At 39.8% G+C, this 23,350-nt stretch overlaps 1 protein-coding gene across 1 annotated transcript in view; it reads left to right on the top strand.

Moving 5' to 3' along the window:
- Positions 1-256: 256 nt before the first annotated feature.
- Positions 257-23,350, top strand: part of LOC126334694 (dihydrodiol dehydrogenase 3-like) — a 73,075-nt gene continuing 49,981 nt past the window's right edge. Inside the window, exons 1-4 of the mRNA XM_049997194.1 lie at positions 257-536; positions 16,878-17,069; positions 21,124-21,321; positions 21,399-21,634. Coding sequence (XP_049853151.1) covers positions 462-536; positions 16,878-17,069; positions 21,124-21,321; positions 21,399-21,634 — 701 coding nt within the window. The 5' untranslated portion in view covers positions 257-461. The remainder of the gene's footprint in view (positions 537-16,877; positions 17,070-21,123; positions 21,322-21,398; positions 21,635-23,350) is intronic.

The following is a 23,350-nucleotide window of genomic DNA, read 5'->3' as shown; positions in this document are numbered from 1 at the left end:
TAAACTTGAAATTCTGTGTATCACTTGTGCACACTGAGTATGTAAATAAATAATGTTTATAATTAGAAAGTGAAAAGAGTGTTTCATCAAACAGAGTTGAACTGCCATTAGATATGATATTTAATGTATTATTTTCTTAAAACACTTAAGAATGTTCTTAAGATGTACACACTTTCCCATTTCAGCTTCAACACTGGGTTATATATTCTGTTATCAGATTCTGTAAAGCAGTTATTGCCTGCAGTTATGAAATATTACTTCAGATATTTTCGCTGGAGCAACATGTAACTGACAGACACCAAGAGTAGCCTTATCTTCTTCATTACAGCTAATCTGAACAACATGTGCTATAAAAGGAAACTTTCTTCCAAGGGCAAGTTACATAAGTGGCATATTATCATAGAGTTACTATACAGTGAAGGCTCACTTGCTGTTCTGCTGTGGTGCCTGTGGTAAAGGAGATGTCGGGAAAAGTGAATTTTCTTGAACTGCACAATGGAAGGAAGATGCCTATTATAGGATTGGGCACCTGGGAGGTAAGGATTACACAACACAAATCTGAAATAGTTATTGTTCTATCAAAAGAGAAGATCTTTCTTTCTTAAGGCTCAGTACAGTTAAAGGTATGTTAAGACAGTCATTTAGATGCTGCTGTTAAATGGTTCATAGCTTTGCAGTTTTATGCATACGCATGCATCAACAGCAATAAAACACCCCAACAGCTGATTCAAAAGCTGTTTTTTAGTTTAAGAATTAATTAAAATGGCAATAGTAGTAATTACTATGTTTGTGTCACTTGAAGTTTCTCAAAATTATTACCTCTATGCAGCCAATCCATCTGAAAGTGATCACTATTGTTTTTTTCCCATTTTATTTAAAATTATTTTTTCATGCACTCATCAAACTGGTGGCTTTTTCAGATATCATACCTACAATTAGTTATAAAATGAGCTTACTCTGTAAATTGGAATATGGTGATGACAATAATAACAAATAATTTGTGTCTAATAATGGTCTTGCACTTGCATAAATATAATAATATTAATAATAAAACAGTCTTACTTAAAAATCATACATTTATAAGAAATTAAATCTTCACAGAAATATGAGTTGCTTCACAACCAGTGAAAATGGACTAACAATCTTGCTGCTTAAAAGTCATCTATCAGAAAAGATTTCAGTCTAGCACTGTAACATTTTTAAATGATCTTCAAACTGAATTGTATATCTTATTAACCTGTGTAACTTCCAGACTTATACATGATGATTCAGTTAAGTCATAATGGTGTAGAATTTTGACCCACCAAAACATTTGTGGGTGTTAACTTCCCTTAAGTGTCCTCCAATGCTTTTATAATCCTGCATAGTAGTTTCATGACCAATTTTTCCATCCTTTCTTACTTGTTGCTCTTAGACAGAAACAATTTCCTGGCTTTCCACTATTCCTTAAGTTTTTAAGTGACATGTAAGTTGCCCATTGTCTTCAGTTTAGTTGCTGTTCCTCTTTTATAGCTATTACTAAAGATGATCAGGTGTGGATCCCAGGTGGTGGATAATGGAATTAGCCACATACCAGAAAAATGTTCACTGGAAGCACTTATTTTTTTATCTATATCCATTCGAGGTATCATAGCTAACTATTGAAGAATGAAATAGCATGAAAACTAAGCATCTGGTAAATGGCAAGGGATTCTAAAACTTACAAGGTAGCTCTAACACAGGATAGTTTTCAGGCCATCTCATGTGGATGTGCTTGCAGCCTGGCCAGTAACATTCATACCAGCTAAAGACACAAATGCACAAGCTGACCTACCTGCTGCCAATAACAATTCTGACATGGCACGTGAATCTGCGGGTAGAACTGGCAAACCACAGGAAGATGAGTATGGGAAGAAAGAAAGGCAGACCTTCCACTACAAAAGAAAGGAAAAATTGTCTATAAAAACTGATTTTCCATATTTAGATAGAAGCAACTGAAAGAAACACCATTACTGTCCTTTACATGCTCACACAGCTGTATATTTCAGACCAGTGTTCACAGTCATAGTGCTTAGTGAAATACTGATAACTATAAGTAGACACCTCAGTTTTGATTGTGTAAATCATGACAGTCAGACTTCACTGCTGTTATAGTTCTTAAATTAACTGCATGATGTGTGTGTTTCTCTGTTTAATAGGTCTAATCTTGCATTTTTGTAAGTGTAAATTCATTCAGCCTGTAGCGCAGTAGTTACTTATTTGTTTTGTTTGGAAAGCAACTGTCCAGTTGTTTTGTAAACCAGTCAGTCAGGCTCCAGCTCTCATCTGGTACACAAGTACAATTACGGAGTGGCAAGCTAAGTGTTTATCTTCTCCTGTGTTTTCCTTGTAGTATATTTTATATTTTTTTGTTTTTCTCTGTTTAAGAGGTTTAATCTCATGTTTTTGTAAGTGTATATTCATTCAGTCTCTAGCGCAATAGTTGCCCACTACATAGCTTATTAACACATTAGCGTCCATTGGTGACACATCAGGAGGGTAGCAAGTTACATATCTAGAATTGTCTGTTTTTATAGTTCACTTCTTCAGTTAGTTTTGCTAGGATGGCTAGTATGTGTGCTTACTGTGTTCAGACGAAGGAGGAGCTGGGTGCAGTTTGCAAACAGCTGAATGTGCTTTTGACTACAGATAGTCAGCTTCAGGCTGCTGTCTTGCGGTGCAGCAGTGGCAGAGAATCTGGTGCAATGCATGGGACACCTCAAGAGTCACTTGTTGTGCCCAGGGGTTCTGCTTCCGAGGAACCTCCTAGTGCACCCGACACAGTGGATCCACCCTCACAGCAGGGTGAGTGGAGGGTGGCAAGATGTTTGTGTCATTTGAGGCAGACGGCCAATGTGGAGACTGGCCGCCTGATGTCACCCATTCACCCTGTAAGTAGACACATGGCATGGTCTGAGCAGGCACACAGGGGTATGGGTTTGCTAGTTTTTGGAATCTCCAATGTTAGGCGCATTATGGAGCCCCCATATGCAGATAGTGTTCAGGGCTGGAAAGAAAGCCAATGTGCACTCAGTATGTCTGCACTCGGTATGTCTGCCAGGGGGCCTCATCTGAGATGTGGAGACAGCCTTGCCTGCGACTATCAAGCAGGCAGGGTACAGCCATCTGCATGTTGTGTCTCATGCCAGCACCAACGGCACCTGTGGCATGGGTTCTGAGGAAATCCTCAGTTCTTACGGGCGGCTAGTGGAGGTAGTGAAGACTGCTGGCCTCACACACAGGGTGCAAGCAGAGTTTGCAATTTGTAGCATCATTCCCAGAGTTGATCGGGGTCCTTTAGTTGGGAGCCAAGTGGAGGGTCTCAGCCAAAGGCTTCATCAACTTTGTGATGGTCTTGGCTGCAGGTTTCTAGACCTACACTATCATGTGAGGATTTGTAGAACTCCCCTTGATAGGTTAGGGGAGCACTACACAAAGGAAGCAGCTGCTCAGATAGCAGTGTATTTGTGGAGTGCACATGAGGTTTTTTTAGGATAGGCAGTAATTTGAGGTGCTCTGATAAAGACCAACCATGGTTTAATAATGAAATTTAGCAGAATTTGAGGAAGAAAAGGCTGTTGTACTGTTGGTTCAAAAGATAATGCACAAATGATGACAAGCAAAGGTTAGTAGAGATTCGTGTCTCTGTGGAAAGATCTACGCACAAAGCATACAACTGCCATTGTCAACTTTACCAAAAGATCTAGCAGAGAACTGGAGAAAATGTTGCTTGTAAGTAAAATTGCTAAGCAAAACAGGTCTGAGACTTCCATTCAGTCATCTGTTGACCAGTCTGATGTGGCAGTTGAAGATAGCAAAACAAAAGCTGAAGTTTTAAATTTTATGTTAAAGAAATCATTCGCATAGGATAATCATACAAACGTACCACCATTTGACCATCAGACAGATTCCTGTATGGACAACATAGTAATAAGCATACCTGGCATAGAGAAACAACAGAAAGATTTGAAACCAAATAAATCACCAGGTCCAGATGGAATCACAGTTTGATTTTACAAAGAGTGCCCCTAACTCAGCTTGAATTTATCATGAAACAGACCCACGAAATTACAGACCAATATCCCTCACTTCTGTTTGCTGCATGATACTTGAAAATATTATCAGTTTGACTATAATAAACTTTCTTGAGACTGTGAAGTTTATACCCATGAATCAGAATAGTTTTAGAAAACATCACTCATGCGACTCTCTGATTGCCCTTTTCTCACATGATATACTGCAAATAATGTATGAGTGGTAACAGGCAGATTCCATATTTCCAGGTTTCTGGAAAGCATTGGACATAATACCCCATTGCAGGTTGTTAATGAAGGTACAAGCATATGGAACAAGTTCATAGACATGTGAGTGGCTTGAAGATTTCTTTAAATAATAGAATCCAGTATGTTGTTCTTGACGGCGAGTGTTCATCAGAGACAAGGGTATTGTCAGGAGTGCCACAGGAAAGTGTGATAGGACTGCTGTTGTTCTCTATGTACATACATGATTTGGCAGACAGGGTGGGCAACAATATGCAGTTGTTTGCCAATGATGCCATGGTGTATGGTAAGGTGTTGAAGTTTTGCATCACCTTGGTACAGAAATTTGGATGATGATGATGATGTTTGGTTTGGTTTGTGGGGCACTCAATTGCACGGTTATCAGTGCCTGTACAAATTTCCAACCTTTGCTCAGTCAAATCTTGCCACTTTCAGGAATGATGATGAAATGATGAGGACAACACAAACACCCAGTCGTCTCGAGGCAGATGAAAATCCCCGAACCCACCGGGAATTGAACCTGGGTCCCCTTGCTCAGGAAGCAAGAATGGAACTGCGAGACCATGAACTGCTGACAGAAAATTGGAATAGACATCAACATAAAAGAGATGGTAGTCTAGATTGCTGTACACACCAGTACCTCTAATACCTAGCAGCATGTCCTCTTGCATTGATGCATGCCTGTAGTTGTCGTGGCATACTATACATAAATCTATCAAGGCACTATTGGTCCAGATTGTCCCACTCCTCAACGGCGATTCAGCATAGATATCTCAGAGTGGTTGGTGGGTCATGTGATCAATAAACAGCCCTTTTCAATCTATCCCAGGCATGTTCAATAGGGTTCACCTCTGGAGAACAGGCTGGCCACTCTAGTCGAGTGATGTCATTATCCTGAAGCAAGTTACAATATGTGCACAATGGGGGCACAAATTGTCATCCATGAAGACAAATGCCTCACCAATATGTTGCTGATATGGTTTCACTATTGGTAGATTAGATTAGATTAGATTAGATTAGATTAATACTTGTTCCATAGATCATGAATACGACACTTCGTAATGATGTGGAACGTGTCAGGTTAATGAAAGATGTCTCTACAAGGTATTACATTACACAAAATATTGCATGACACTAATGTTTAAGTTAGTTTTTTTCCCGCCCTTAATTTATATCTAAAAATTCAGCCAATGAGTAATAGGAGTTGTCATCTAGAAATTCTTTTAATTTATTTTTAAATGTTGGTTGACTATCTGTCAGGCTTTTGATGCTGTTTGGTAGGTGACCAAAGACTTTTGTGGCAGCATAATTTACCCCCTTCTGTGCCAAAGTCAGATTTAACCCTGCATAGTGAAGATCATCCTTTCTCCTGGTGTTATAGCTATGCACACTGCTATTACTTTTGAACTGGGCTGGATTATTAACAACAAATTTCATAAGTGAATATATATACTGTGAGGTTACTGTGAGGATCCCTAGATCCTTAAATAGATGGCTGTAAGATGACCGTGGGTGGGCTCCAGCAATTATTCTGATTACACGTTTTTGAGCAATGAATACTTTTCTACTCAATGATGAATTGCCCCAGAATATGATACCATACGAAAGCAGTGAATGAAAGTAGGCATAGTAAGCTAATTTACTGAGATTCTTATCACCAAAATTTGCAATAACCCTAATAGCATACGTAGCCGAACTCAGACGTTTCAGCAGACCATCAATGTGTTTTATCAAAATTTAAAGAGAGTCTGTTTGCTGAGAACCACTTAATAATTTTGTGAAAAACATCATTTACAAGTACATCACTTAGTTCTTGGGTTTTGGATGTTATTACTATACTTGTATCATCAGCAAAAAGAACTAACTTCGCATCTTCATCAATATGGAATGGTAAGTCATTAATGTACACTCCTGGAAATTGAAATAAGAACACCGTGAATTCATTGTCCCAGGAAGGGGAAACTTTATTGACATATTCCTGGGGTCAGATACATCACATGATCACACTGACAGAACCACAGGCACATAGACACAGGCAACAAAGCATGCACAATGTCGGCACTAGTACAGTGTATATCCACCTTTCGCAGCAATGCAGGCTGCTATTCTCCCTTGGAGATGATCGTAGAGATGCTGGATGAAGTCCTGAAGAACAGCTTGCCATGCCATTTCCACCTGGTGCCTCAGTTGGACCAGCGTTTGTGCTGGACGTGCAGACCGCATGAGACGACGCTTCATCCAGTCCCAAACATGCTCAATGGGGGACAGATCCGGAGATCTTGCTGGCCAGGGTAGTTGACTTACACCTTCTAGAGCACGTTGGGTGGCACGGGATACATGCGGACGTGCATTGTCCTGTTGGAACAGCAAGTTCCCTTGCCGGTCTAGGAATGGTAGAACGATGGGTTCGATGACGGTTTGGATGTACCGTGCACTATTCAGTGTCCCCTCGATGATCACCAGAGGTGTACGGCCAGTGTAGGAGATCGTTCCCCACACCATGATGCCGGGTGTTGGCCCTATGTGCCTCGGTCGTATGCAGTCCTGATTGTGGCGCTCACCTGCACGGCGCCAAACACGCATACGACCATCATTGGCACCAAGGCAGAAGCGACTCTCATCGCTGAAGATGACACGTCTCCATTCGTCCCTCCATTCACGCCTGTCGCGACACCACTGGAGGCGGACTGCACGATGTTGGGGCATGAAGACGGAAGACGGCCTAACGGTGTGCGGGACCGTAGCCCAGCTTCATGGAGACGGTTGCGAATGGTCCTCGCCGATACCCCAGGAGCAACAGTGTCCCTAATTTGCTGGGAAGTGGCGGTGCGGTTCCCTACGGCACTGCGTAGGATCCTACGGTCTTGGCGTGCATCCGTGCGTCGCTGCGGTCGGGTCCCAGGTCGACGGGCACATGCACCTTCCGCCGACCACTGGCGACAACATTGATGTACCGTGGAGACCTCACGCCCAACGTGTTGAGCAATTCGGCGGTACTTCCACCCGGCCTCCCGCATGCCCACTATACGCCCTCGCTCAAAGTCCGTCAACTGCACATACGGTTCATGTCCACGCTGTCGCGGCATGCTACCAGTGTTAAAGACTGCGATGGAGCTCCGTATGCCACGGCAAACTGGCTGACACTGACGGCGGCGGTGCACAAATGCTGCGCAGCTAGCGCCATTCGACAGCCAACACCGCGGTTCCTGGTGTGTCCGCTGTGCTGTGCGTGTGATCATTGCTTGTACAGCCCTCTCGCAGTGTCTGGAGCAAGTATGGTGGGTCTGACACACCGGTGTCAATGTGTTCTTTTTTCCATTTCCAGGAGTGTATATCAAGAACAGTAAAGGACCTAAGACCAAACCCTATGGGACCCCGTGCTTGATAGCTCCCCAGTTTGAGGAATCAGCTGTTGTATTAACATTACATGAACCACTTATTTCAACTTTCTGCATTCTTCCAGTTAAGTATGAATTAAACAATTTGTGCACTGCCGCCCTCAAACCATAATGATTTAACTTATCTAAAAGAATTCCATGATTTACACACTCAAAGGCCTTTGAGAGATCACAAAAATACCAATGGGTGAAGTCCGGTTATTCAGAGCATTTAATATTTGATCAGTGAAAGCGTATATAGCATTTTCTGTTGAAAAGCCTTTCTGAAAACCAAACTGACATTTTGTTAGTACTTTATTTTTACATATATGGGAGGCTACTCTTGAATACATTACTTTCTCAAAAATGTTTGATAGAGCTGTCAGAAGAGAGATTGGGCGATAGTTGTTGACATCCGACATTTCCCCCTTTTTATGCAATGGTTTTACAATGGCATATTTCAGTGTATCAGGAAAACACCCTGCTCCAAAGAGGTATTACATACGTGGCTGAGAATCCTAATTTTCTGTGGGGAACAAGCTTTAAGTATCTTGCTGGAAATGCCATCAATTCCGTAAGAGCTTTTACTTTTCAGTGAGTTTATTATTTTACTGATTTCAGAGGGAGAGGTTCGTGGAAATACAGTTGTTTCAAATGGCACAGGTAGGAGGATGGAATTCACATATCGTACAGTCATTATAGCACCTACCATGACCACCAGTGGTGTACGTCAGCCCAGCATAAGGCCACACCAAAACAGCAGGGAACCTCCAACTAGCTGCACTCACTGGACAGTGTGTCTAAGGTGTTCAGCCTGACCAGACGATTGTCTGGTTGAAGGCATATGCGACACTCGTCAGTGAAGAGAATGTGATGCCAATCCTGAGCAGTACATTCAGCATGTTGTTGGGGCCATCTGTACCGTGCTGCATGGTGTCGTGGTTGCAAAGATGGAGCACACCATGGACATCAGGAGTGAAGTTGCACATCATGCAGCCTATTGTGCACAGTTTGAGTCATAAAACAATGTCCTGTGGCTGCATGAAAAGCATTATTCAGCATGGTGGCATTGCTGTCAGGGTTCCTCCGAGCCATAATCCATAGTTAGTGGTCATCCACTGCAATAGTAGCCCTTGGGCAGCCTGGTTGAGGCATGTCATCAACAGTTCCTGTCTCTCTGTATCTCCTCCATGTTCAAACAACATCACTTTGGTTCACTCCGAGAAGCCTGGACACTTCCCTTGTTGAGAGCCCTTCCTGACACAAAGTAACAATGCAGTCATGATCAAACCATGATACTGACTGTCCCAGCACAGTTGAACTACAGGCAACAGGAGCTATGTACCTCCTTCAGGGAGGAATTACTGGAACTGATCTTCTGTTGGAACCCTTCCATCTAATAGGCACTGCTCATGCATGGTTGTTTACATCTTTGGCTGGTGTAGTGACATCTCTGAACAGTCAAATGGACTAAGTCTGTGATCAAATATCCCCAGTCAATGCCTATCTTCAGAAGTTCTGGGAACTGGGGTGACGGAAAACTTTTTTTTGGATGGGTGTACTACAACACACTACTTATTGTTCTCATAAAGACCACAAAGACAAGATTACACTAATTACAGTGCTCACAGATGTGCTTACGCACTCATTCTCCAAACACTCCACATCCAAACTTCACAAGAAGAAGTCCTAATAACTGATACAATGAGAAGTACCATATAACATGCATTTCATAGTATTTTACAGAAAATTCATGTAGCTATACCCATGATTTCTTAGATTACACAAAAGCAAAGGTCTTTTGTTTACAAGTTTTATAAACACAGATATATTTGAACAAATTTTACTGACTTTATCTCTGTGCTGCACTTCAAGTAAATAATGATCATAGTTGAATGAATATTCATTTTTAATCACGTTTGACACTTGTTAACATACTCTTTTAATACCACGTAAAGCAAAGGCATTTCAGAACACAACTGTTACATGTAGTACAGAATGTTAATAGGTCTCATTAAAACTTCTCTTCTTAGGAGTGGTGGGAGTGTGAATAGCTTATAACTCACAGAATTATTGATAAAACTGTAAATATGTGATCTATTGTCCATTTTTCACTGTTTAGGTGTAGATTATGATACAGTCACAAAGTTCTCCATCTCACTCCTAAAGGCATTTTATTCTGTCTGAATAATGTTGATCTCATCAACCAGAATGGAAAAAGTGCTATACCACAATTAGAAACAGCCTCATGTTATTTTGAGAAATGTTTCTAATGTAGCTATTGCTGTAATGAACAAGTTTGATAAAACAAGTCTGGATGAGGAGTGGATATTCTGTGTAAAATAGGAGTAGATGTTTGAGAGTATGACAGATGTATCAATAATTACACATCAGGCAGTCTATGATTCCATCATATAAAGTTTTATTTTTCTCACTTGAAATAATTTATACAAAAAAGACTAAATATCCTGTAGTGACTTTCCTAAAAAGTTTTACAGCTGAAGAGTATTTTTTGAACAAATTGACTCTTTCATTTATATCTTATTCTCAGTCCTACTCGAGCTCAGAATAATTTGTAATAAGTGATGCACCAACTCATAAGATAAATCAAATGTGGCCATGCAAAATTAGACAAAAAAACTTGTTCTCCCACACACCAAAAATTAGTTCTTTCATTTGTATCTTATTTTCAGTCCTACTCAAGCTCAGAATAATCCATAATAAATGAGGCACCAATTCATAAGATAAATCAAATGTGGCCATGAAAAAATAGACAAAAAAACTTGTTCTCCCACACACTAAAAATTAGTTCAAGGAAATATGGATCATCAACCTGACTATCACAGGGAAAATTTTGATGGAATGGTACCCCCCCCCCCCCCCTCCTCTACACACTATGCACACACATATCACCATCTTCAATACTTCTGATCTTGAAGTATCTTACACACCTTTACTGTAGGATATACTAGCTTCAGCTAGTAAAGCTTCACTTCCCTCACTAAAAGTATTACTGCACTGTCATATTGCCCTTTCTCCATAAGCAAGTACACAGATTGTTGTTTAGAATATTGCAGGATAATTCTCTACAATAGCAAACAGCAATTGTTGCACACAAATTATCAATGTTGAACACTATACAGATATTTTCTGCAAAAACAAGTATTTTTATCATCAAGATAATTATTTATAAACATAGTGACACCTGTTAATAGATGATATAAGGCACTGCAGATATTAATCACTAGTAGGAAATACTGTTACTATATTTCCTTTTTTTCTGGAGGTCCCAAAAATATTTTACCTCTAACTAGCAGCAGCACTTCTGTTGTAATGAAACATCAATCAAACCGTTAAATTCTTCTACTCTCTTGACAGTGAGTTGATGTATCAATGGATGTTTCCTGAAAGACTAAAATGTGCAGTAATACCACCAGTATATGAATGTAGAGATAAACAATTGACCTCTGATAATTATAGACTCATCTTTCTCCTTCCAGTTTTCTTGAAAATGTTGGAGAAGAGAGCTTCTAAATATCAAAAACTTATGTGATAATAACCTTTGACAACAGCTGAAAATGGCTTCTGTAAATGCTTCTCTTCAAAGAAAACAATGTTTGATCTATCAAACTCAGCTATGTTAGACTTACAGTTGAAAAATTACCTTTCCCTATTTTCTGTAATCTTATCAAGGCCTTTGATTGTGTAGATTACAAAATGCTGCTTCAAAAATTAATACGGTATAATGTTAAATGCATTCTCCTTAAAAGGATGGAGTCATATCTCAATAGTAAAGAATGGAGGATTCCATTAAAAATTATTTTAGAGGACTACAACTAAATTTGTGATTAACAGGCATGTTGGAAGACTCTTCAAAACCTGAGCTGTTTGCTAATGATGTAAGTATACTGATAAAGGGCCCAGACACATCCACAAGAGAGACAGACAGAAAAATAATGAAACAAGTTGGCAATTGGTTCACAGTAAACAGCTTAACCCGAAATCTTACAAACTCTCACATTATGCATTAACAAACAAATGAAATATCTTATAGGTGCCAGAATACACATACTCATACTTACATCTGCTCAGCTACATTGTTGCAATTACTACATTGTGCCAGCACTGCAGCTAAGCAGGGATGATGGGTTGTGTCAGGTAGAATGCAAAGGGGAGAAAGGAGGCAGGAAGTACGATAAGGGTTGGGAAAAGGCACAGTGAATTTGGAGGGAAGAGAGAGCAGAGAAAGAGGGGGACTGCAGAGAGGGCAGTATGGCTGCAGAACGTTTAAAGGTAAGCCATCCTCACACAGACAGGAAATCCAACTGTATGAGATACAGTGCCAGTGCTATATGACACACACTGGTTTATGTGATGTGACTGTAGTGCTCTCCAGCATCAGCTCTCAGTTCTATGCAGCTTGAAAACCACGCAATTTGTTTACAAAAATGGAGTAGCGTAAAATTCCTATGCTAGCTCTATTAAAATGCAAATTTCCTCCATCTTTTATGTAGTAGTCATGTTGCTCTGTCTGTAGCACAAATAAATAAAGAATTTGACAATACCACAAAAAGGATAGGTCCTGTTCACCATACGGTGGAGATTTTGAGTCGCAGACAGATACAACAAAAAGGCTGCTATACAAGTGAGGTTTTGACCAAAAGACCTTCTTCTAAAGTAGACAACACACACATTCACACAAGTGCAGCTCACAAGCATGACCACTATCTTTGGCCACCAAGGCCTGACTGTGAGCACCTGTGCATGATGGGAGAAGCAATCTGGGTGGTGGCAAGAAGGAAGAGGCTGGGTTGGGGAGGGGGAGAGATTGGAGGTTAGAGATGGGGAATGGGAAAATGCTGTTTGTGGGGACATACAGGGATGTGGTGGGGACAGGGTACAATAGCTAAGTGCAGAGGGAAGGTTAGATGGGTAGGGGAAGGAGGGGGGAAAGGAGCAGAAAAAGAGAGAAGTAAAAAGTCTGTGGGTGCATTGGTAGAAGAGAAGGCTGTGTCGTGCTGAAGTGGGAGCATGGAAGGGAGTAGGTAGGTGAAGGACAGTAACTAATGAATATTGAGGCCAGGAGAGTTACAGGAATGAGGGATATATTGCAAGGAAAGTTCCCATCTGGAAAACTCAGAGAAACTGGTGCTGGCAGGAAGAATTCAGATGGCGGAGGCGGTGAAGCTTTCATCAAAGTGAAGAATATTTTCTTGGCAGCATGCACAGCAGCTGTGTGATCCAGCTGTCTCTTAGCCTTCACAGTTTCTCAGTATCCATTCATCTGGACAGATAGCTTGTTGATTGTCATGCTCATGCAGAACACAGAACGGTAGTTGCAGCTTCGCTTGTAGATCACATGACTGCTTGGAAGGGTAAGTGATGCTTGTGACCAGAGTAGTGTAGGTAGTGGTGGGAGGCTGAATGGAACAGGTCTCGTATCTAGATCTATTACATGGATATGAGGCATGAGGCAAGTGGTTCGAAGCAGGGGTGAAGTAGGAATCGACGAGGATATCGTGTAGGCTTGGTGGGTGCAGAATACAACTGTGGGAGCAGTGGAAAGGATAAAAGTAGGATATTTCTCATTTCAGAACACAACAAGAAGTAGACAAAATTCTGGTGGAGAATACATTTCAGTTACTGCAGCCTGGGCCTTTGGGATGCAGTGGGTAACTGGAGACAGAAGGCTTGGGAGATTTGCTTCCTTGGGAGAATAATTTTGGTCTGTAAAGGCTTCTGTGATACTCTTGATATAGTTGTAGAACAACTGCTCATCACTACAGACGCAATAGCCACAGGTGGCTAGGCTGTGTGGAAGGGACTTCTTTGTATTGAATGGGTGGCAGCTGTCAAAGTGGAAGTATTGCTGGTGGTTTGTAGGTTTGATATGGACTGAGGCACTAATGTAGCCATCTTTGAGGTAGAAATCAATATCGCAGAAGATAGCTTTTGGGTTGAGGAGGACCAGATAAAGCAATAGTGTTGAGGCTCTGGGGGAATATGTATAGGTGTCCTCACCCTTGATTCAGATCGTGAAGATGTCATTAATAAATCTGAACCAGCGGAGTGGTTTGGGATTCTGGATGGTTGGGAAGGATTCCTCCAGATGTCCCTGAATAGGTTGGCATAGGATGGCAATATCTATGAACATATTACAAGACAAGAAGGCAAGTTCCATGTCCAGTTTCTAAGGTCATCAACTTATAAAAGTTTATGAAACTGAACAAACTCACTCTGCTAGACAGAACACTTATATTTAAATAGTATAAAATTTTACACAAAATATTTTTATTATTTTTATAAGAAAGAGTGCCAAACTTTTGAAAAAATGTGAAAGCAAATAAAATACATTTTGATATGTTTGTTGTTGTCTTCAGTCCTGAGACTGGTTTGATGCAGCTCTCCATGCTACTCTGGAATAATCCTGTTACACATTACTTCTCTCAGCGCCTCAATCAATTGTTATATGCTGAACTTCTGTAACAAATGGCTTGCATTTTATGTTATGAAGTACTGAAGGTTTTAATTAAGAATCTATTACTACCTGATATTTAATCATAATAGAGCCTACCACAAAAAATGGGTTTTTGATTAATCATTAATACCATTGGCTTAAAATGGTATACTTTCAAAACACACAAGTTATGATATAAAAATAATTAACACAAAATTTTTTAACCACCAATATGACATTTCCATCATATTATTACAGCAAATTGTACCACCAGTGATGCATTCTTGAGAGATTCCCAATGTGCTGGTGCTTTGAAGCAGCAGATATTCATAGGATACGAGTTTTAATACAAAACTCATCAAATATGGACTTCAGCTGAAAATAACAAAATCCAATCTCCTTAGAGTGTTCTTGCCTTTTATTGGTTCAATGTTTTGTAGTGTGTTGTTGAAATATCACAGAACTTATTTTGGGTTTCAAGTGCAGCAATGCCTCCTCAATGTGAAATAACAGGAAGTGATGTCAAAAACTCATACTCATCCCATGTGAGGACAGCTTTAGGGTCATGGGGCAGGTGGGGAGGTAGGTAGCAGGGATTGAGACCAGAAGGATTATGGGATGGAAGGATGTGTTGCATTCACGTAATTCAAAGAAGGTGGTGTTTGGAAGATGGATACAGATGGCATGAGTGATGAAGCAGATGTCAGCCATTGCAGTTAGGTTTATTATGCTCATTGGCACTTTTTGCTTCTGGATGGTTAGCCTTGCTCTTTGCTACAGTTTGGGAGTGGACACTTGAGGTGAAAAGCTGACTTGTGGTCAGGCCCACATAAATTGCTGTGCACAAATTATAGAAGAGTTGGTATATGATATGATACCTTTCACAATTTGCCTAGCCTCTGGCAGGATACAATAGGTCTGTGATGGGAAAGTAGTAGAATGTCCTGCATGGATGTATTGGGCAAGTGGTTGAGAGTACGTATGGCATAAGGATGGGCTACGATAGCTTATAGATTGGGTGGGTGGTGAAGTATCATGTTGGGAGTGATGTGAGAGATTAAGTATAGACAGCTTATTTCTAAGCACAAAGATAAGTACTCAAAGTCCTGTTGAATGCTATTGTTAAGTCTAAAGATTTCTTGAATTAACAAAGATTTTCAGCTGCAGCTACTGTCAAGGAACTTGAGCTCATCATATAATGTGAAATAATGGAGTGTGAATTGGCCTATTTTTATTGCCTTAAAATGTATATACAAGCAAAAAATCCCTTTACTGTGAATTCACAGTTCATAACTCTGTGCTGAATATAATGAAATTTGTAGAAAAATTCTTTGATATCATGCTGGATATGAGTCACAAAGTGGCTGGAATAACAGATGACCTTGATAAGAGGTACACCAGAAAAACATGGGGCTCAGCACTGAAACTGTTATGTACTTCATGCCACCATGCTTCTAACTAGCGGACACCATCAATTATCAAGGCTGGGCAGAACACCTATTGGTACTTGTCAAAAGTGGGAGGTGACTGCCACCCCACCACAACGTCCAGGAGAGGAGTAGTAGATATACACAGAACATATAACTCAGTAACATCTCATTACGTCACATCATCTAACGACAGCATCTCAGTTTGCTGTCAAAGTATCATGCCTCTGTGACACTCACATCCAGCATGACACATGATAAATTTTTCAGCAACATGTCTGCCACAAAAGACTTCAGTCTCATGTTAATGAAATTTACTTAAGACGGTAATAGATTATGTGCACTCTTTAATTTTGTTTACTTGGTTGCTCTTTACTTTTTTAACATTTTTCTTCTGCTTCATTTTATAATTTTTCCTGCAGTTTACCTTAAGCCCTATTACATTTTCCATTTTATTTTTTGTGAATAACAATAAGTTCATTATGCCTCTCTCTGTTCAGTAATTACTAATTTTTGTGGAACCTAACTACATGAATTGCATGTGATGTTTACTGTCCCATCTCTCCAACTAGTACAGCAGAGGTTTGAGTCAGTTAACGTACACATTTTTGTGTATTTCTGAATTTTGTAACTATTTATTTTAGAGTCAATGTCCTGTGAAACATGTAAATCTTTTTTACAGTTTCTTAAAAAATAAAAACTTGAGATAAAGAAAGACAATGGTAACTTGTGGATCAGTTATCTAATATGGATGTTATGACATAGATTAATCTTTAGACAGTTACTTTTCTTACAAATACGCTTAGAATTTAATCTCCTAATATTTATCTGTGCTACTGTAAGAATAACAAGAATCTAGTATGGCTGCTGCTTACATGTTTTAATTTGAAAGGGTTTTATATTTTCAAGTATTATCTGACATTGAAGTGATAGGAACTTTAGACATGGGTAGGCAGTGTGCCAATGACATGTTTCAACTGCCTTTCTCATTCTTTGCTGTTATCTTTGATAATAATGTCAACACTAAAAACAGGCAACATTCATCACAGATGTTTAGTGTGCAGAATTACCTATTAGTCACATATGTTTTTTGTGGACACTAATCAATCATGTAAAATCATCCCTCATGAAAGTACTTTTTGTTTCAGATGTGTTACAATCTTTGCACTAAATATGTGCTAGAGCCTGATGTGGAGCAAGGCTTTCATTCAATAACTCATTCTATTTTAAATTCAGTGGACATATCTATTTAAAATATCTCTCATGTTTTATAATATATACTTCTCACAAACTTCATAGTGTGATCTTAATTTTATAGGTTCAAATACTGTCAAAGGATGAAGTTGATGACAAAGAATTAGTCAACGCAATAGATGCTGCACTTGAAATTGGTTATAGACACATTGACACAGCTTACCTTTATTGCACAGAGAAAGCTATTGGAAAAGTTTTGAAGAAATGGACTAGTTCTGGAAAAATTAAGAGAGAGGACTTATTTATTACAACTAAGGTAAGAGAGAAGCTGTGTAACATATTTTTAAATTTGTGTTGAGTTCTGATATGCAAAGTAGCTCCTTAAAAAATACATGGTATCATTATGAACACACTGTGTGGTATTCCAATAAATACTTACACAACTGAAGGATTTCCTTGACATGATAGATTAATGATGTGCTTCCAGGTGTTCTGTCATGTTGTTATTTCCAATGGATGCACAACAACTCAGCAGAACACCTGTAAGTGTACCATTAATTACATAAAGACCTGTTCTTAATTTAATTAAACTTTATAGTTTCGAAAACATCAATAACCACTAAATAGAGTAGATTCCACTATTGACTTGACTACAGTCTAGCTTAGTTTATAAATTTTCTTTCTGTTCATGCATTTGTAAGAAATGATAGATCCATTACTTGTACATGAAAATATACTTTACCAACTTAACCACAGACAGTTGAATGGTGATAATGTCTGAGATATTGTGGTATGTATTGTTTTGTCCCATGGTGACACAGAGAACCCAGTCATGTTAAAGTTCTAAAAAAGTATGGAAACAGTGAAATTTCCAGCTAAAGTTGCCACTTTGAGTTGAACTGATAATGACAGATTTTAGAAAACGGGCACTAAAATGAAATGAAATATTTGCATTTTAAAAGTGCAGTTTAAATTAAGTGGTTATCATTTAAATTCCTTTAAAGATATTTTACTCGCAGTAAAATAATTCCATGTATGAAGTCCAGAGAAAAATGTAGGTAAATAATGAAATACACAATGTTTAGAGACAAACTTTGCTCTCCAGAAATGTGTTGTCCAATGTATGAATACACAAATAGTGAACTCTTGCCCCTGGTACTCTTACTAACTCAGGTGTTTATTCACATTCACCAACCTGTCATAGTACGAGTTTAGAGAACATCCCTTCTCTCAGTCATAATTGCCATGATTCTGAAACACCCTTCAGTTGTAGTGGCTTATGAAACATGACACTTTTCTAAGTTCCAGAAGTTTATATTCTTAGAAATAAAGTTTCTGTGGCCTTGCATCTCTTGAAGCACATTACTCATGAGCATTTGTCACACCTCATGAAACCTATATTTTACACTCCAATGAATTTCGTACATCATGTTGAACTTGCTTACTTAAAAAAGTACCAGTTCATATCATTTTTAAAGCATTATTCCTAGTTTCTTTAAGAATATTCATGTCAGATATTGCCATCAGATTTTTAAATCCAGAATGCCTCCAAAAACCACCAAAATTAAATAACTGCCTCATACAGACATGTACAAACATTCAAGAAGTGCTGATAGAGCAGATAAAATTCGTGTAGGTGACTGCTTCCCAGCCCAGTATCTGACAATGCCAACAGGCATCCCAGTTTTACAGTTTCCATTGCAGGTATGATTCACAAATTTTATCTGAATTCTGTGCTATGAGGAAACAGAATTCAGTAAAGAGGACTATAGTGCTTAAGCAGTACTTCTTTTGGTGGTGGCTAGGAGCTAATGTTACATTAGGGAAAACAATTTTTTTTTATTTCAGGCTATGAATGGCTTAAACAGACGACTTTCACTTAACTGAGATTAAAACGTGGTCTTTATTTTCATTTTTTTATGAGAAATTTCTTTGTAATCTTGTTTCTTCAGCAGTTCCTGTAAGTCTGCTTGTTGAGTCGCTCTAATTTCATCTCACTGTTCATCTGTTACATTTTCTCTCAATCTATTCATTTTCTTCCATTGTGAAACAAAATATGCTTCTCACTTCTTATCTGCTTCACTTCTTCACACACCATGATAACAGTAGAGTTAAGACATTTTATAGAAGGGGATAAGAGCAAGGCTGCACAAAAGTTAACAAAATCCAATACCTTAATATTAAGAAAACACAATCTCATAAAACTAACACACCAGCTGAGCATAACAAACTGGGACAAATTATTTCAAAACTGTGATTCCAGTGCCCAAACAGTTTATGAAACATTCCACAATTACTCAACAGGTACTTTAAAAGCCCATCTTGTTCAAAAGAAATATCATAAAACAAGAAAGGGTAAATTGTGGTACACCAAAGAACTGGAGAATCTAAAAAATAAGCTACTGCTGTTGAAGCGCTTGCCAAAGTAAACAATTCTAATGAAATTAAGGATCTCGAAAAAACCACTAAGAAACTGTATAAGAAAGAGTTACAATTGGCGAAACAAAGTACAACACAAATCTCAGTGTCTGTATATGTGCGGATGGATATGTGTGTGTGTGTGTGAGTGTATACCTGTGCCTCTTTCCCCCCAAGGTAAGTCTTTCCACTCCCAGGATTGGAATGACTCCTTACCCTCTCCCTTAAAACCCACATCCTTTCATCTTTCCCTCTCCTTCCCTCTTTCCTGAAGAAGCAACCGTGGGTTGCGAAAGCCTGAAATTTGTGTGTGTGTTTGTGTTTGTTATTGTTTCTATCAGCGTACCAACGCTTTCGTTTGGTAAGTTACAGAATCTTTGTTTATATATATTAAAAACAAAGATTCCAAGACTTACCAAGCAGGAAAGTGCTGGTAGACAGGCACAATAAATAAAACACACAAACACACACACAAAATTTCTAGCTTTCGCAACCGACGGTTGCTTCTTCAGGAAAGAGGGAAGGAGAGGGAAAGACGGAAGGATGTGGGTTTTAAGGGAGAGGGTAAGGAATCATTCCAATCCCGGGAGCGGAAAGACTTACCTTAGAAGTCTTACTCCAAATCCCATTCCACTTTCCTTGACGTTGACCTCCATCTGTCCAATGGCCAGCTTCACACATCCATCCACATCAAACCCACCAACAAGTAACAGTACCTCCATTATGACAGCTGCCACCCATTCCATATCAAACGGTCCCTTCCCTACAGCTTAGGCCTTCGTGGCAAACGAATTTGCTCCAGTCCTGAATCCCTGAACCATTACACCAACAACCTGAAAACAGCTTTCGCATCCCGCAACTACCCTCCCGACCTGGTACAGAAGCAAATAACCAGAGTCACTTCCTCATCCCTCAAACCCAGAACCTCTCACAGAAGAACTCCAAAAGTGCCCCACTTGTGACAGGATACTTCCCGGGACTGGATCAGACTCTGAATGTGGCTCTCCAGCAGGGATACGACTTCCTAAAATCCTGCCCCGAAATGAGATCCATCCTTCATGAAATCCTTCCCACTCCACCAAGAGTGTCTTTCCGCCATCCACCTAACCTTCGTAATCTCTTGGTTCATCCCTATGAAATCCCCAAACCACCTTCCCTACCCTCTGGCTCCTACCCTTGTAACCGCCCCCAGTGTAAAACCTGTCCTATGAACCCTCCCACCACCACCTACTCCAGTCCTGTAACTCGGAAGGTGTACACGATCAAAGGCAGAGCCACGTGTGAAAGCACTCATGTGATTTACCAACTGACCTGCCTACACTGTGACGCTTTCTATGTGGGAATGACCAGCAACAAACTGTCCATTCGCATGAATGGACACAGGCAGACAGTGTTTGTTGGTAACGAGGATCACCCTGTGGCTAAACATGCCTTGGTGCACGGCCAGCACATTTTGGCACAGTGTTACACCGTCCGGGTTATCTGGATACTTCCCACCAACACCAACCTATCCGAACTCCGGAGATGGGAACTTGCCCTTCAATATATCATCTCTTCTCGTTATCCACCAGGCCTCAATCTCCGCTAATTTCAAGTTGCCGCCACTCGTACCTCACCTGTCATTCAACATCATCTTTGCCTGTGCACTTCCGCACTTCTGCCTCGACTGACATCTCTGCCCAAACTCTTTGGCTTTAAATATGTCTGCTTGTGTCTGTATATGTATGGATGGATATGTGTGTGTGTGTGTGTGTGTGTGTGTGCGCGAGTATATACCTATCCTTTTTTCCCCCTAAGTTAAGCCTTTCCGCTCCCGGGATTGGAATGACTCCTTAGTCTCTCCCTTAAAACCCACATCCTTTCATCTTTCCTTTTCCTTCCCTCTTTCCTGACGAAGCAACCGCCGGTTGCGAAAGCTCTTGCAATTTGAAATGTTCTGTATTTTGTTCTAGCTACCAAGCTGGGCAATGAAGCCTGAAAAGGTTGAGAAATACCTTAAAGAATCACTGGCAGCATTGCAGTTATCATATGTTGACTTATATCTGCTTCACCATGCTGTTGGCCTAGTTGAAATCGATGGTGACAATGTAGAGGCATATCACAAGTATCCAACACCTGATGTTACAACAGACCACGTTAGCGTATGGAAGGTATGGTTCGCAGTCATTGTTTTACTCCATCAGACATCTTTGTGAGACATCTACTGAAATATTCTTTTCATTACCAGGCTATGGAAGCACAAGTAGATGCTGGAAGGGCATTGTCAATTGGGCTTTCCAACTTTAATGCTCGCCAGGTCAAGCGTATAGTAAATTCAGCACGCATTAAGCCAGCAAACCTGCAAGTTGAGGCACAACTGTATTGCCAACAGAAAGAGCTCGCTGCCTTTTGCAAGGCCTTAGATATCACTGTGTGTGCTTTTGGCCCTATTGGATCACCAGCTCTAAGTACTACTGGTGCAAAGTAAGTTTACACATTTTTATCTACCACAATGTGAAAGATTTGCAGTTATGGTGCATGACTCCTCATCTTGTTCTTTTATGTTGTTGTCTGAATTCATTCATTTACCTCCAAGTAAAGTTTTAATACAAGTTGTATTACTCTTAGCATTAAATCAAACAGTGGAAAGTCAACAGTATAATACAAACAATATGGTAAGGATAGATTGCTACTCACTACACAGAGGATTGAGTCACACACAGGCACAATGAAAAAGAATGATAGGAATATTCAGCTTTTGGACAACCTTTATTCAGCTTTGGATATCCTTCATCACATGTATAAAACTCAAACACATTCACAAAGAACAACCCACGAACACATGAGCAACAATCCCAATCTTATAATCCTGTTTTCTGATAAAGGTTCCACCAGCATGGTTATGAACCAGAGAGATTACCAGGCAGAGAGACCTAGTCAGCTGTCAGGTACATTCACCTACAAGCTCTGTCACATTCCACAAATTCCACAGGAACTTTGACTCTTCCCCATCCCCCAAGCCCTCCCCTAAGCCTCTCTCCTCACACCCCAGCACTCATCATACTCCTACCTTCTACATGCTTGTTAAAGTACACAAATCTAAACACCCAGGATGCCCCAACATGGCTGGTTACTATGCCCCCAGTCTTCTGACTGGTTTGATGCAACCTGTCATAAATTTCTTTCTGGTCTGTGACACATTTTCATCTCAGAGTAGCAACTGCAAACTATGTCCTTAGTTATTTGTTGGATGTGTCCCAATCTCTATCTTCCTCTACAGTTTTTATCTTGTACAGCTCCCTCTTGTACCATGGAAGTTATTCCCTGACGTCTCAACAGATGTTTTACTATCCTATCACTTCTTCTTGTCAGTGTTTTCTATATTATATTCCTTTCATTGCTGATTCAGCAGAGAACCTCCTCATTCCTTATCTTAACATACACATCTCAGATACTCATATTGTCTTCTGTTCTGGTTTTCCCACAGTCCATATCTCACTCTCAAACAATGCTGTGCTTCAAACATACATTCTCAGAAATTTCTATCTCAAATTAAGACCCATGTTTGATACTAGTAGACTTCTTTGGGCCAGGAATGCTCATTTTGATAGTGTTAGTCTTCTTTTCATGTCTGCCTTGCTCCATCTATCATGGGTTATTTTGCTGACTATGTAGCAGAATTTCTTAACTTCATTTATTTAGTAATCACCAATTATGATGTTAAGTTTCTCACTGTTCTTGTTTATGCTACTTGTCATTACTTTCATCTTTATTCAACTTACTCTCACTTCATATTTGTACTCATTAGACTATCCATTCCATTCAACAGATACTGTAATTCTTCTTTATTTTCACTGAGAATAAGAATGTCATCAGTAAATCTTAACACTGATATCCTCTCAACTTGAGTTTTAATCCCACTCTTGAACCATTTTTTTTATTTCCATCATTGCTTCTTCAACACCTAGACTGAACAGTAGGGGTAAAAGACTTTCCTGTTTCACACACTTTCACCCTTTCTGACCTGTGCACCCCATTCTTGGTCTTGCACTCTTATTGTTACCTCTTGGTTCTTGTACATACTGTATATTAGCTAGCTTTCCCTATAGATTGCTCACATTTTTCTCAGGATTTTGAAGGTCTTGCATCATTTTACATTACTGGTCTCTTGATTTTTCTTCAGTCTTGCCTCTATTATCA

Source organism: Schistocerca gregaria, chromosome 2, assembly GCF_023897955.1.
Source record: "Schistocerca gregaria isolate iqSchGreg1 chromosome 2, iqSchGreg1.2, whole genome shotgun sequence".
Taxonomy (NCBI): domain Eukaryota; kingdom Metazoa; phylum Arthropoda; class Insecta; order Orthoptera; family Acrididae; genus Schistocerca; species Schistocerca gregaria.
Note: the sequence above shows the minus strand (reverse complement) of the source record. Positions and strands in the feature narration are given on the sequence as shown.